Source organism: Canis lupus, chromosome 31 (assembly GCF_011100685.1).
Source record: "Canis lupus familiaris isolate Mischka breed German Shepherd chromosome 31, alternate assembly UU_Cfam_GSD_1.0, whole genome shotgun sequence".
NCBI classification, from domain to species: domain Eukaryota; kingdom Metazoa; phylum Chordata; class Mammalia; order Carnivora; family Canidae; genus Canis; species Canis lupus.
In genome coordinates, this window is record NC_049252.1 from 39,699,358 (window position 1) to 39,713,244 (window position 13,887).

A 13,887-nucleotide genomic window follows, 5' to 3' on the forward strand; every position below is an offset into this window, starting at 1 on the left:
GTGACAGGCTCCTGTTTTCAGGGAGGGGGGTCCCAGCAGGCCAGACACCCCCAGGCAGGGCGGGCTCGGGCTGAGCTGCTTTCATGTGAATGTTGGTCACTCGGCTGCACTGGGAGTGCGTTGGGTGACGTCTCCGCATCCCCTATGGACACATCACGGATGCGCTTCGCTGTTTATGTGTTGAGTCAGTACAGGAACCCTGCACGCTTCTGTGGAGCCTGTGTCATCTACCATGACGTAGCCTCGCTGCCTCCAGCACGCAGAGAAGCTGTCGGTCTAGTCCTCCGGGTAGCAGGAGAGGCTGGGGCTTGAGCAGAGCCCACGGACGCTGTTCTGGCCGTCCTCCTGGGTGTCCTGGGGCGGCTCGCGGTCTCTGCCCCCCCGTCCTCAAGGACGGCTTCCAGGGAGAGCCTGAAAAACAGCTTTCACACGGATACATTTTTTTCCTCGTTTGTCACAGTGATTTGACTTATCGGAAATACACAGATGTCTCCAAAGTGAGAAAACAGTTGTTTCCGAATGTGCTGTTATCTTATTTCTGCTTCCTGAGACTCTGTTCTCGGTGAGATGGGGTAGGAACAAGACTGTGTTAGCCGCCCGTGGGCTCTTGCAGTCCCTGCTTCCCGTGGCTTAGAGAGGAAAGTGTATCCAGCGTGAGCAACTGGCTACAGCTTATAACTTAGCCTGACAGCGCTGGACTTTCTGGTGGCTGTGGGGCCTTTTAACAACGCACGCAGCCGCAAGGTGTGTGTCGCCCTGGCGGTGGAGGGTGACGAGGGACAGTTGTTACCGTGGTGCACGGAGGACCCCCAACTCTAGCAGGTGTGGCCGTACCCCTCTTTTCTCCCATCCCACTCGCTTGGCCTCCATATACATTGTGTGATCAAGTCTGGTAAATTCTAATAATCTTAACTGTGGATTGTGGGTTCCATATGCTAAATGTTCTCTGGGTATAGATGACTTGAGTTCCTGAATCTGAAAATGGTCACCTTCCTGCTCTGTGTTATAAAAAATCACCTTTTTAGTTTTTATCACTGGAGAATTCTTCAGTTTGGACTGAGGAAAGAAATCTAGAAAGGAGAAAATTATACTAGGTAAAAAAACCTTGAGGTTCAATATATTAGGTAAAGGTAATTTAAAAAAATATGTTGTTTTCGATTTTGGATTAAAGAAATCAAATCCATAAAACACTGGGACACAGATGTAAATACCTGTATTTAAAAGTAGTATTTCCAGGGTAGCCCGGGTGGCTGAGCAGTTTACTGCCACCTTTGGCCCAGGGCGTGATCCTGGAGACCCGGGATCGAGTCCCGCGTTGGGTTCCCTGCGTGGAGCCTGCTTCTCCCTCCGCCTGTGTCTCTGCCTCTCTCTCTCTCTCTGTTTCTCATGAATAAATAAAATCTTAAAAAAAAAAAAAAAATTAAATAAATAAATAAATAAATAAATAAATAAAAGTAGTATTTCCAGTTAAAGCAGTTCATTTTTATTTTAAATATTGTTTATTTTTATTGTTTTTTTGAAGATTTTATTTATTTATTCATGAGAGACACAGAGAGAGGCAGAGGGAGAAGCAGGCTTCCTGCAGGGAGCCCAACGTGGGACTCGATCCCAGGACCCTGGGGTCACGCCCTGAGCCGGAAGCAGACGCTCAACCACTGAGCCACCCAGGTGTCCCTATTTATTTTTATATGGTGTTTTTAAAACTACTTTGTAGTTAAGATTACCATTTATGCATTTTTCATGAATACTGTTAAAATCACTTCCTCTTTTTGCTAGACTTGGAAGGTTGGGGAAATTTCTTTCTAAACTAAAAGAACCTCATGATAGGCATACTTTAAAATGCTAATTTCATCAATATCATGCTTTCTCAAGGGTTATGAAAACTCTGTCATTAAGTTAGATTTTTCCAGATGGTGTTTTCTGCTCTGTAAATAGTTGAGTTTGGGTTTTGCTTCCATATAATTTCATCTATCTACATATTTAAAAATTTTTTTTAGCTTGCACTTTGCCTGGGTTATGATGTAGTAGGTAAAGGATTGGAATTTAAAATCAGAAACAGCAGAATGGCATCTGGGGTGGTGGGAGCAGGGTCAGGACCAGGGGACTGCAGGTCTGTCCCGATGGCCCTGGTACAGATGCCCGCTCACACCCACACCTCTGCAGCTCAGAGGCGGCCGGCGTTCCAGATAGTTAACATGTGCCGTAGGATAAAGGTTAAACCCCAAAATGTGCGTTCAGACGGTGGAAGGAGTGGCTTTCAACATTTTCTGCATCTAACGCCATTGGTCTTTAACTGTGACGTTAATATCCTGTGTCGTTAGGACTTAACGGAGATCCCCCAGTAGTGACGTGTGTTGACCTGGCAGTGGGGATAATTTTTATCTGCCTAGGCTTGTTTTTGTGTATTTGTGACATCCAACATACTTTTTTGGGGAGAGAGGGATAGTTTACAGAAGCTTGCCCTTTTTTTCATAATACAATGAAAATGGTTCAGTGAACAATTGATTTAAAATGTGTCTGTGCTTCATTGAGATTTCTAACTGCAGCTCACTCGTGCCTGTCAACACACTGTCGTCTTTGGAGGTTCTGGCCGAGATCCCTTTGAGAACCAAAGAGCCCACTTGCACACGGGTATCCACAGACCGTGCCTGGGAGTTCAGAGTTCATAGGGTCTCAGTCAACCGGAAAAAGAGAATTAATTGGAGTACCACCTCCCTTGCTTAGAGCTCAGCGAGTGAGGCTTTAGTTGAATGGGGTTTATAGAGCGACTTAATCCTCTTCTGAATCAACCGCCACTCTCATTTGGGGTTTGTTTTTCCAAAGCAGATCTGCACTCTGCCCCTCCGGATGTCACCACGGGCCTCGTGGAGCTCTCCCACTGCGAACGTCCACAGCTGGCTTCTGTGAGGGGTGTCCCTCGGGGCTACAGCGGGAGCGTCCTGGAAACGGCCGGTGGTGAGCATGCCTCTCTTTGTCCTTTAGAAGCAGCAGAGCACAGCCTTTCTCTTCAGGTATTGACCATGAGCATCGTTTAGGTGCATTTGCATTAGCAGACCTGCGCCAGCCATGAGTTATCACGGTGCACGTGGGCTGAAGCCAGCGTGTGGGCTGGGCGTTATTACAGAGAGTGCCGAGGGGAGGAAGAGTCAAAAATCTCTGGAAGGGTCAGGGGGGGAACAAGGAGAGTAGGGAAGAGAAAGCCTCGACATTTAAATTGGATGCAAAAGCAGTTTGTAGCTATAGAATGGCAGGAAAAGGAGAAGCCGTGGCAGTCTTTGCTGCAGACTGTGCGTGGCCTCAGTGGGAGAGCGCTTTGCCCGTGACACCCGTCCCCACACTGTCCGCGCCCACAGCCCGAGCAGCGGGCACTGCAGCGAGAGCGTGGTTTCTCACCTGCAGGCTGGGAAGGCCAGCGTGACCTTCACAGTGTCCTCATTTAGACCATTTCCTTTTGAATCAGTTTCCAGCGTCTTTGATCAAAATCCTGTGAAGTTTTCTTTGCAGTGTTTCAGGTCTGAATTGGAGGAAAATCCAGAGGATCTTAGATCTGAGGTTTTAACATGTATTCTGATATTCCTAAGTGGTGGATCAAATTTTGTCCAGGTCCTTTAGCTCCTTGTCCAGACATAGTAGGAAAATACTGAGTCAACAAGAAGCAGGTTTTCCACTGGTTAGATTTTTTAAAATTTGATTATATAAAAAAAAACTTAAGAGCTCAGTTGAGGCATAACTGACATGTAATCAACTGCACATATTTAAAGTGTACAGTTTTACATGTTTTAAGACATGTACACCTGTGAAACCATCCCTGTGATGAAGATAGTGAACACATCCGTCTTTCCCCTCTGCTCCTCCCCCTGCACTCCCTCGCTCAAATGATGAATGAATGAATGAATGAATACATACATACATACATACATAAATGGTTAGGTGTCCAGTTCTTGTTTCAGCTCAGGTCATGGTCTCAGGGTTGTGGGATGGAGCCCCGCCTCAGGGCTGTACTCCGCAGGGAGTCTGCTTGAGATTCTCTCTCTCCCTCTGCCCCACCCCCCACCCTCTCCCATCACCCCCATCCCTGTCTCACTCAAAAATAAATAAATCTTTCAAAGAAAGATAGTGAACACATCCAGCATTCCTAAAAGTTCCCTGGTGCACCTTGGTAATACCTCCCCTCTGCCCTTTCTGACTTCCCCCAGACTTCCTGCAGCCCTCATTTACTTCCTGACACTATGAATTAGTTTGCATTTTCTGGAATTTTGTATAAATAGAATCATGCAAGGGGAATCCCTGGGTGGCTCAGCGGTTTAGCGCCTGCCTTTGGCCCAGGGCGTGATCCTGGAGACCCAGGATTGAGTCCTGCATCAGGCTCCCTATATGGAGCCCACGTCTCCCTCTGCCTGTGCCTCTCCCTCTCTCTCCCCCTCTCTTTTTCCCTCTCTCTCTCCCTCTCTCTCTCTCCCCCTCCTTCTCCCTCTCTCTCTGTGTCTCTCATGAATAAATAAGTAAAATCTTAAAAAAAAAAAATCATGCAGTATCTACTCTTAGATTGTCTGGCCTCAGCCCCTCTACATATGTACTTTGAGATTCACTCGTGGTCTTGGATGTAGTTTGTTCCTTTTGCCGGTAAGTTGTATCTTGTTTTATGGATGTGGATGTGCTGTGCTGTAGTTCTCACCTGTTGAGGGGTACCTGGGTTGCCTCCAGGTTTGGGAGGCAAATACAACTAAAGCTGCCGTGAATACTCCTACAAGGTTTGGTGTAGAAGTATACTTTCATTTCTTTTGGGTCAATAGCTAGGAATAGAATGGCTGGATCACATAGTAGGTTTATGCTTAACTTTCTAAGAAATTACCAAACCGATTTCCAAAGTGGTTGTCCTATTTTACATTCCCAGGCTAGAGATGAGTGCTCACGTCCTCCCACACCCTTGCCTGCGGTTGGTGTGATCAGGCTTGTTAACGTCAACGTGGAGCTGGGTGTGTGGAGGTATCTCGCTGAGGTGTTAATTAGCATCTCCCTAAAGACTCAGGATGGGGAGCACCTTTTTATATACTTATTTGCCATCTGTATGTCTTTTAAAGTCTGTTCAGATCTTTTGCTTTCTTTTTAATGTGCTCTTTTCTTATTAAGTTTTGAGAGTTTGTTATATATTCTGGATTCAAGTTCTTTATCAGGTGTATAATTTGGATTTTTCTCCCAGCCTGTGGCTTGTGTTTCTCTCATTCTCTTAACAGTGACTTTCAAAGAGCAGAAGTTACTGATTGTGATGAAGTCCAGTTTACTCATGTTTTCCTTTATGGGTCCTACTTCTGTGTCATATCTAAGATATATTTCCCTAACCCAAAATCATAAAGGTTTTCCATGTTTTCTCCTAGGATTTTGTAGTTTGTTTTATATGTAGATCCATTTCAAGTTAATTTTAGTGTAAGTACAGCGTATAGATGGGAGTTTGTTTTTTTTTTGCATGTGGATGTCGAGCTGTTCCAGCATCGTTTGCTCCAAGGCCCACTCTTTCCCCCACTGAATTTCTTTGGGATCTTCAATGAAACTTGGTAGACCATGTATGAGAAGGATCTGTTCCTGGCTCTTTGTGCTCCCCCATGGCTGTTTGTCCATCTTCGTGTCAGTACTACAGTGTCATGGTTACTGTGGTTTTACAGCAGATCTTGAAATTGTGTAATTTGTCTTCAAACTCTGCTTTTCATTTTGCAGTTTGCTTTGGCTCTTCCAGTTCCTTTGCATTTTAGTGTATTTTTTTATATTTTTATTTTTTAAAGATTTTTATCTATTTATTTATTCACAAGAGACAGAGAGAGAGAGAGAGGCAGAGACACAGGCAGAGGGAGAAGCAGGCTCCATGCAGGGAACCCGATGTGGGACTCGATCCCGGGTCTCCAGGATCAGGCCCTGGGCCAGAGGCAGACGCTCAATCACTGAGCCACCCAGGCTGCCCTAATGTATTTTTTTAAATCAGTTTGTTTCTATCAAAATTCCTACTGGATTCTTAAAATATTTTATATTTCAATTGATAAATACAGGGGATCCCTGGGTGGCTCAGTGGTTTAGTGCCTGCCTTTGGCCCAGGGTATGATCTTGGAGTCCTGGGATCGAGTCCCGCATCGGGCTCCTTGCATGGAGCCTCCATGCTTCTCCCTCTGCCTGTGTCTCTGTCTTTTTCCTCTCTCTTGTCTCTCATGAATAAATAAATAAAGTCTTTTAAAAAATTGAAAAATACAGTATATCCCTCCATGTATTTGGCTCTTACAAAAAATTTTTAGCATTGTTTTGTTAAAATTATTCCATAATAGGTTATGTTTTTGATATTATTCAATTACAATGTTATTATAAATATTAGAATTTTAAATTTTTTCCAGTTGCTTATTACTGGTCTGCAGAAATGCAATTGGTTTTTGTTTGTTGGCCTTTTATAAGTTTATTAACTTCTTTGGTAGATTCCTTAAGATTCTATATGTTTAGCCATATTGTCTAATATGGTTTTAATTTTCTTTCCAAATTGTCTTTAGGGACATTTATTTTTCTGGCCTTACTGCAATGTGTAGGACTTCCACTTGTGTCATTGAGAAGTGTTGAAAGTTGTTTCCAGCTGTAGGAGGAAAGCATCCACTTTTTCGTGTTTGAATTGTGATCTTAGCTGTGGGTTTTTCAAAGATGCTCATCATTAGGATATTATTTTCCTAATTTCCTGAAAATTTTTATCTTGGTTTTTGTTAAATGATTTTTTTTTTTAAGAGAGAGAGAGTGAGCATGCAAGGGTTGGGGAGGGGCAGAAGGAGCAAGAGAATCTTAGGCAGGCTCCAACATCTACCAGGGGACTCCATCTCACAACCGTGAGGTCATGATCTGAGTTGAAATCAAGAGTCAGGCACTTCACCAACCGAGCCACCCAGGCACCCCTGTTAAATGAATTTTTTTATCTAGTAAAGTCACATAGGGTTTTTCTTTTGTAGTTTGTTAATGTAGTAAATTTCATTGATTGATATTTGAGTGTTAAACCAAAGTTACGTTCTCAGGATAAACCCAACTTGGTTATCATGCGTAATTATTACACATAATTGTTTCTGTATTATGGATTTCATTTGCTAATACTTTCTGTTAAGGATTTTGTGCCTATGTTTAAGATACATAGTGGTCTGTAAGATTTTTTTTCTTGTAATATCTTTGTCTTGGTATCACAATAACACTCATCTCAAAACGAATTGAGAAATATTCCTTCCTCTTCTACTTTCTAATCAGAGAAAATAAATTTTCTGTTCTTGAGTCAGTTTTGTGTATTGGAGGAATTTGTTCATCTGTGCTCTCCAATTTAGGCAGAAGTTCATGATATTCCTTGATTTTCCTCTGATGTATTTGAATCAGTGGTGCTGTCCCCTCTTATATTTCTGGTATTTGTAATTAGTGTCCTCTCTCTTTTTATCTTGATAATCCTAGCTAGAAAGTTAATTGAATTTTATTTATCTTGGGCTAATAAATAGTGGTTTAGTGGTTGAGCTTCTGCCTTCAGCTCGGGGCATGATTCCAGGGTCCTGGGATCAAGTCCCTCATCAAGCTCCCTGCATGGAGCCTGCTTCTCCCTTTGCCTGTGTCTCTGCCCCTCTTCTCTGTGTCTCTCATGAATAAATAAAATCTTTTTAAAAATTAAAGAATTTTATTTATCTCTGAAAGAACCAGTTTTGGTTTCTTTTTTTCTATTGTGTTTATCTCTGATCTTCTATTTATTCCTATCTTTTTTCTACTTATTTTGGATTTACTTTGTTTTTCCTTTTCTAATTTTTTGAGGTGGAATCTTAGATCATTGAATTTATTCCTTATTTATTCCTTAGTCCTTTATTCCTTCTTTCCGGATGAAAGTATTTAGGGGTACCTGGGTGGCTCAGTTGGTTAAGCATATGACTCGACTTCAGCTCAAGTCATGATTTGAGGATCATGGGATTGAGCCCTGCATCGAGTTCCATGCTAGATGTGGAACCTTCTTTTTTTTAAAAAATTTTTTTTTTAATTTTTATTTATTTATGATAGTCACACACACAGAGAGAGAGAGAGGCAGAGACACAGGCAGAGGGAGAAGCAGGCTCCATGCACCGGGAGCCCGACGTGGGACTCGATCCCGGGTCTCCAGGATTGCGCCCTGGGCCAGAGGCAGGCGCCAAACCGCTGCGCCACCCAGGGATCCCTAGATGTGGAACCTTCTTAAGATTCTCTCTCTCCTCCTATCTCTTTCCCCCTCTCCCTCCCTCTTAAAAAGAAAAGTTGTTTAAAGCTATAAATACCCTTCTGAGAGCTGTTTTAACATCCCGCATGTTTTGATATGTTCTTTTCCTTTTTAATATTCAATTCTAGATATTTTCTCTCATGCTTTCCATTTTGACCCATGATCTATTTAGAAATGTGTTGTTTAATTTCAATAAATTTCCAAATAGTTCAGGTATATTTCTTTTAGTATATTATATAATTCAGCTCCTTCTAAATATATTCAAACTTTTTAATGACCGAACACATGATCTGTTTGGGGCATATAATGCTGTTGGGTAGTTTTCTGTGTAAATGAAAGTTATATTCAGTTGGTTGATACTTTAGTTTGAGTCTTCTCTCTCCTTACTGATTATCTACGTACTTTTTCTGTAACTTGCTGAGAGGGGTATTGAATTGCTAACTATAATTTTGGATTTTTCTTTTTGTTTAGATCTGTCAGTTTTTGTTTTGTGTATTTTGAAGTTCTATTATTAGGTGCATACATATTTAAAATTGTTCTGACTTGATGAATTGGCCACTTTATCATCATAAAATTATCTTTTGTGATGTTTCTTATCCTGAAGTCTTCTTTATCTGGTATTATTATGGCTGCCTTCAGCCATTTGATGAGTATAGTTACATGGCAAATTTTTTTTATCCGTTTACTTTTACCCTGCCTAGGTCTTTAAAATTAAAATGAGTTTCTTTTAATTAGATTTTATTCATTCTTACATGTTTCTTTAAGCAGACAATCGTTTACTTAGTTGGAGTGTTTGGACCATTTATACTGAATGCAGAACCAGATCTCACAACTCCAAGATTACCACCCCAGCTGAAACCAAGACTCAGATGTTCAACTGACTGAGCTACCCAGGCATCCCCTGCCATGGTCCATTTTAATTAGTGTTTTGGTTGGGTTTAAATCTATGATCCTGCACTATTTTCTCTCTTTCACCCATCTGCTAATTTTAGTCCTTTGTCTGCTTCCTTTTGGTTTCTCTTCTATTCTATATATACTTTTTTTTTTTAGTGGTTACTATACAATTTACTATATGCATCTTTACCTCATCACTGTATTCCTTTACATGATACTATATATACTATATGTGGCAAAGATGGTTTTTTAAAAAATGTTATTGGGACCATTGGAAAGTTTGTTGGGAAAAGTTAAACTTAGTTCCTTTTCCCATACCATTGAAAAGGCAAAACTCCAAAAGAAACAGACATCTGAATATAAGAAATGAATTGGTGAATTTTCTTTAACCTAGTTATAAGTAAAGCCTTTCTAAATTTAACTAAAAATCTACGTGCAATAAAAGTAATGTGAATTTAACTACATAAAACTAAAAAAATTCTTTAGATGGCAAAATAAAGAGAGTCACAAGAATTGACAAACTAGGAGAAACTATTCACAGCATTTGTGATAAAACTCTGATACTTCTAAAATGAAAGACTTTTTAAAAGATTTTATTTATTTATTAGAGAGTGAGAGAGAGAACACGAGCAGGGGCAGAGGGAGAGGGAGAAGCAGACTCCCTGCTGAGCAGGGAGCCTGACATAGGACTTGATCCCAGGACCCTGAGATCATTACCTGAGCTAAAGGCAGACACTTAACTGACTGAGCCACCCAGCCGCCTCTGAGTAGACTTTTAAGAATAGGAAAAGACCCAGAATCATATGGAGTGCCAATCAGCAAATTATGGTGTATGGACTGGCATCTTGCTTTTGTAAATAATGTCTTATTGGGATGAGCCTTGCCCATCCTTCCCATGTCATCTTTGCTGCTTTTGCCCCAGAATCACAGAGCAGAGTAGTTAAAACCGAGACTGTGCTCTCTGCCCAGAGCATTTCCTATCTTGCCCTTTAAGAAAAGTTTGCCAACTCTTAGTGTAGGAAAAGGGGCAAAAAATAGGAACATCTGGTTTATAAGAGTGTATAAAAGTAGCTCTTGAGCATCATGTTCAGCCTTTTTCATAATTAGAGAAATAACACACTGTTGCTGGGAATGCAAAATAGTTAAACCTCTTTGGAAGAGAAATTGGTAAAATATATAGAGGTACTTCTCTTTGGACCCAGCTGTGCCAAGGTAGGAATTTACTCTGAACATACATTTCCAAAACGAAGGAAATCCATTTGCATGAAGTAGTTCTTTGCAGCACTATGTATAATTGCAAAATATTAGAGACTCCCTAGCTCTCTAAACTTCACAAATTGGTTGACTAAACCTAGTATTTTTGCATTATGGAGTATAATGCAGCTGTCAAAAATAATGAGAAAGCTCTTTATGACTTGGAGTAAGGTGTTTTTCCAGGATGTTAAGTGGAAAAACAAAAAGTGAAAGAGCAGTTCTAGAATGCCACCTTTTGTGTGAGAGAAAAGGGGACGTGACGAAGCATTTCTGTGCACAGAAGGACCTGGGAGGGGACCAGAAAGCAGTGAGACCAGAAAGCACCTCTCCAGAGGTGGTGGGAGGAGATGAAGAGGGCGTGTTGTTTCTTTGAGCTTGTCTTTATATAGCTTTGACTTTTAGAAGCTTGTTAACGTAATAACAAAATTCAGAGCATAAACTTGAAGGATGGGAAACTGAAAACAAGTGGAAGTAAGCATGGTTGTTGTGTTCGTGAAGCACTGTAGCCACGTTTAGGGGCGATGGGGAGAAGGGTAGGGTAGGTAGGTGACGAACACAGTCCTGGGCGGGACACCACAGTCTTCGACGAGGTGGAGTGTGAACAGCGAAGAAGCTTGAGCTCAGAAGGGGTAAAGCCACTTGGAAATTCTTTTATATACACGATAGTGCTGAGCAGAGGCGTTGATGTTGTTGGGAGTCAGTGCAAACGTGAGTGGGAAGGGGAGGAGGAAACCTGGGGGAGGACTGGGATGGGAAGCACGGTGTGGACTCCTGGCTCCTAAGATCCTGCTGTGCACTGTGCGCTGGCCTGTAGGTGTGTGTGCCCGCGGCCCCTGCCTGTTACACACCTAGTCTGCGTTTTTAGCTCCGATTCCAACAGTAGCAAAGGCACTGCAGGCTCACTGGGCACACCTGGTGGCCAGAGCTTGGTCTCCGACATCCCCCCCGCCCCCCCAGGAGGCCCCGGGCTCCTTAGAGAAAGAGTTCATGCCGGGCTGGGGCGGGACAGCCTGAACGGCTCCGAAACGTCCTAGGACAGAGTGGACGGCAGTGTAGGCAAACGATGGGGGCGTGTCACAGATCAGCTTGCATGGGATCCCACCGGCTAAATATGGGACAATTTGTCAAAATAGTTAAGACCCCAGAGGCACGGGGGCTCTGTGGGTGAGGCGTCTGCCTTCGGCTCGGGCCGCGCTCTCGGGGTCCTGGGAGCGAGCCTGTGTGCGCCGACGGCCTCTCCCTGTGCCTCTGCCCCGCCCCCTGCTCCTGCTCTGTCTCAAATAAAAATAAATAAAATCTTTAAAAAATAGTTAAGAACCATAAGAAAAGAAAAAAATCTCTTCTAAAAAGATTTATTTATTTATTTGAGACAGAGACTGAGAGTGGGGGAGGGGCCGAGGGAGAGAAAGTCTAAAGCCGGGTCCCCACTGAGAGCGGGGCGCGACCCGGGCTCAGTCCCACCCCGGATCCCGACCTGGCCCCAGTGCTCTGCAGGACTGAGCAGCCCTGAGCATCGGTAGACGGACAGACGGACGGACAACAGAATGCTGAGGGTCGACGACCGCACGGCTTCTGACACGAATGACCCCATGGTGCTAAAAGCAGGGCAAGGCTTCTATGAGGATCAGGGTGCTTGGGCGGCCCGAGGTGCCTCCTCGCTCCCGCGTTAGTTCGGGGGGCGCGGGGCACCGTGCGGTGCGGAACCGGGCGGCGCTGTGGGTGAGGAACGGCCCGGAGCGCGGCCCGAGTGGAGTCCTGGGAAAACCTCAGGCAAACGAAGAGGAGGAGTGTTCTGCTTCATTAGACAAAAAAAAAAGAACTATTCTTTCAGAATGTCGGCGTCATAAAGGACGAAGAAGTGTGTCAGGCCCCGGAGGCTGGACAGTGCTTGCCTGGGGGCGGGTGCCACAGGCCGTGGGCGCCCCCTGCACAGCGGCCCTGCTCCCGGCCCCGCTCCCTCCCACCCGGCCGAGCCGCGCTGTGGGCCCGCCGGCTGCTCTGGGCCCCGGGCCTCTGACCTCTTCCTGCTGCTTCCCCCGGGGACGGCGAGCTGAGGGCGGACGCCGTCTGTCCGTCTGTCTGCTGCATGACGTCTCCCACAGCATTGCGACTTCATCGTTAGGACGCCAAAGAGCATTTAGTTTATGTGGCTTGAATGTCTGAGTATTTACTATGTTAGAAGGTAAAACTAAAGATTTAAAAAATATTTATTAATCCATTTAAAAATAGCAACAAGAAATGCATCACATCTTCACCTAAATAGCACATATTTAGGAAAGAATTGCTAAAACAAAGATTTGTCTTGTTTTCCACTGTTGCCCTTCTGCGGCGGAGCTGGCGTCATGGAAGCCCTGTGCCTCGTCCCTGCCCCTCCTGTTGTGGCTCACGTTGTGGGGGAGGCTCACGTGCCCTGGGAGGAGGGCGGGAAGGCCAGTGATGCCGCCAGGTGGCCATGATCGCCCGGAAGGGGCTCTGGACCACCCTGAAAATCACTAGTTTAAAAAAAACAAAATTCAAACAAAAAACAAAAAACAACAACATTCTAGTTCCCAGAAGGCCTTCGGTGAATATTTGTTGAATGAATTAGTGATTCCAAAACGGCTGCCTGACAGGGCGAGTGCTGGCTTGGGTGTAGGAGTTCCGGCATGTTCGTGCGGCTGGTCCAGGACCCCGTCTGCGTCCTGTCTCCGGAGGGTCAGCGGGCTCTGGCCTCAGCGCTCCTCTTCCCGTGGCAGGTGTCCCTGTGAGCAGCAGAGTGTCCTCCAAAATCCAGCAGCTTCTCAACACCCTGAAGAGGCCCAAGCGCCCTCCGCTGAAGGAGTTCTTTGTGGATGATTTTGAGGAGCTGTTGGAAGGTGAGAGATCTCGGGCGGGCTCTCGGGTCTGTGTAGACGAGGCGGCTGTCGCGTCCAGGGTTGGGGGCAAATGTGTGTCGTGTGTGGTCACCTCGGGACATTACAGCACAATGAAGTGATCCCCCGTCTGTTTCCCGCCCCCGGGGTCGCGGCGTGTCCCGCGTGACTGCTGGCCTCACTGTGAACGGGGCGGAAGCACGATGCTCGATGCCGTAGTTCAGGGACTTCACACTCCCTGTGCCTCTGGTCCAGGCCTTAGTGCTTTACAAGAATACTCCTAAGGTTTCGTTTTACATACATTATTTCAGCTTTTTTTTTTTTTTAAAGTCCCAATGTGGAGCTTGAACTCACGACCCTGAGATTGAGAGTCAAATGCTCCACCAACTGAGCCAGCCAGGCACCCCCATTATTTCAATTTTTATTTAAGCTTTAAATCTGAAATACAGTCTTACATGGTGTTAAGGTATATTTTTAGCATAGTTTTGGCCCTGGTTCATAAACTCAGTCTCTCACTTATGAATGAGATATACACTTTTAGGGAAAAAGAATGTAGGTTTATTTTTAAAAGAAAATTACCAGGAGGTAGAAGGAAGCATGAACCTGTGGAAGAGGCACAGAAATAGAGCCCAGTGCAAGGCTGGAGCGCGCCGTGTC

At 44.4% G+C, this 13,887-nt stretch overlaps 1 protein-coding gene across 4 annotated transcripts in view; it reads left to right on the forward strand.

The window, feature by feature from the left end:
- DIP2A (disco interacting protein 2 homolog A) overlaps positions 1-13,887 on the forward strand; it is a 92,767-nt gene that overhangs the window by 29,525 nt on the left and 49,355 nt on the right. For 3 of the 4 annotated variants that reach the window (XR_005382479.1, XM_038581712.1, XM_038581713.1), the window contains exons 6-7: positions 2,827-2,955; positions 13,114-13,233. Coding sequence is in view for 3 of the 4 variants with exons in the window: in XM_038581712.1 (XP_038437640.1) it covers positions 2,827-2,955; positions 13,114-13,233 (249 nt within the window). In the remaining variant the exon portion in view is untranslated. The remainder of the gene's footprint in view (positions 1-2,826; positions 2,956-13,113; positions 13,234-13,887) is intronic. The other variant, XM_038581714.1, reaches the window with a different exon arrangement.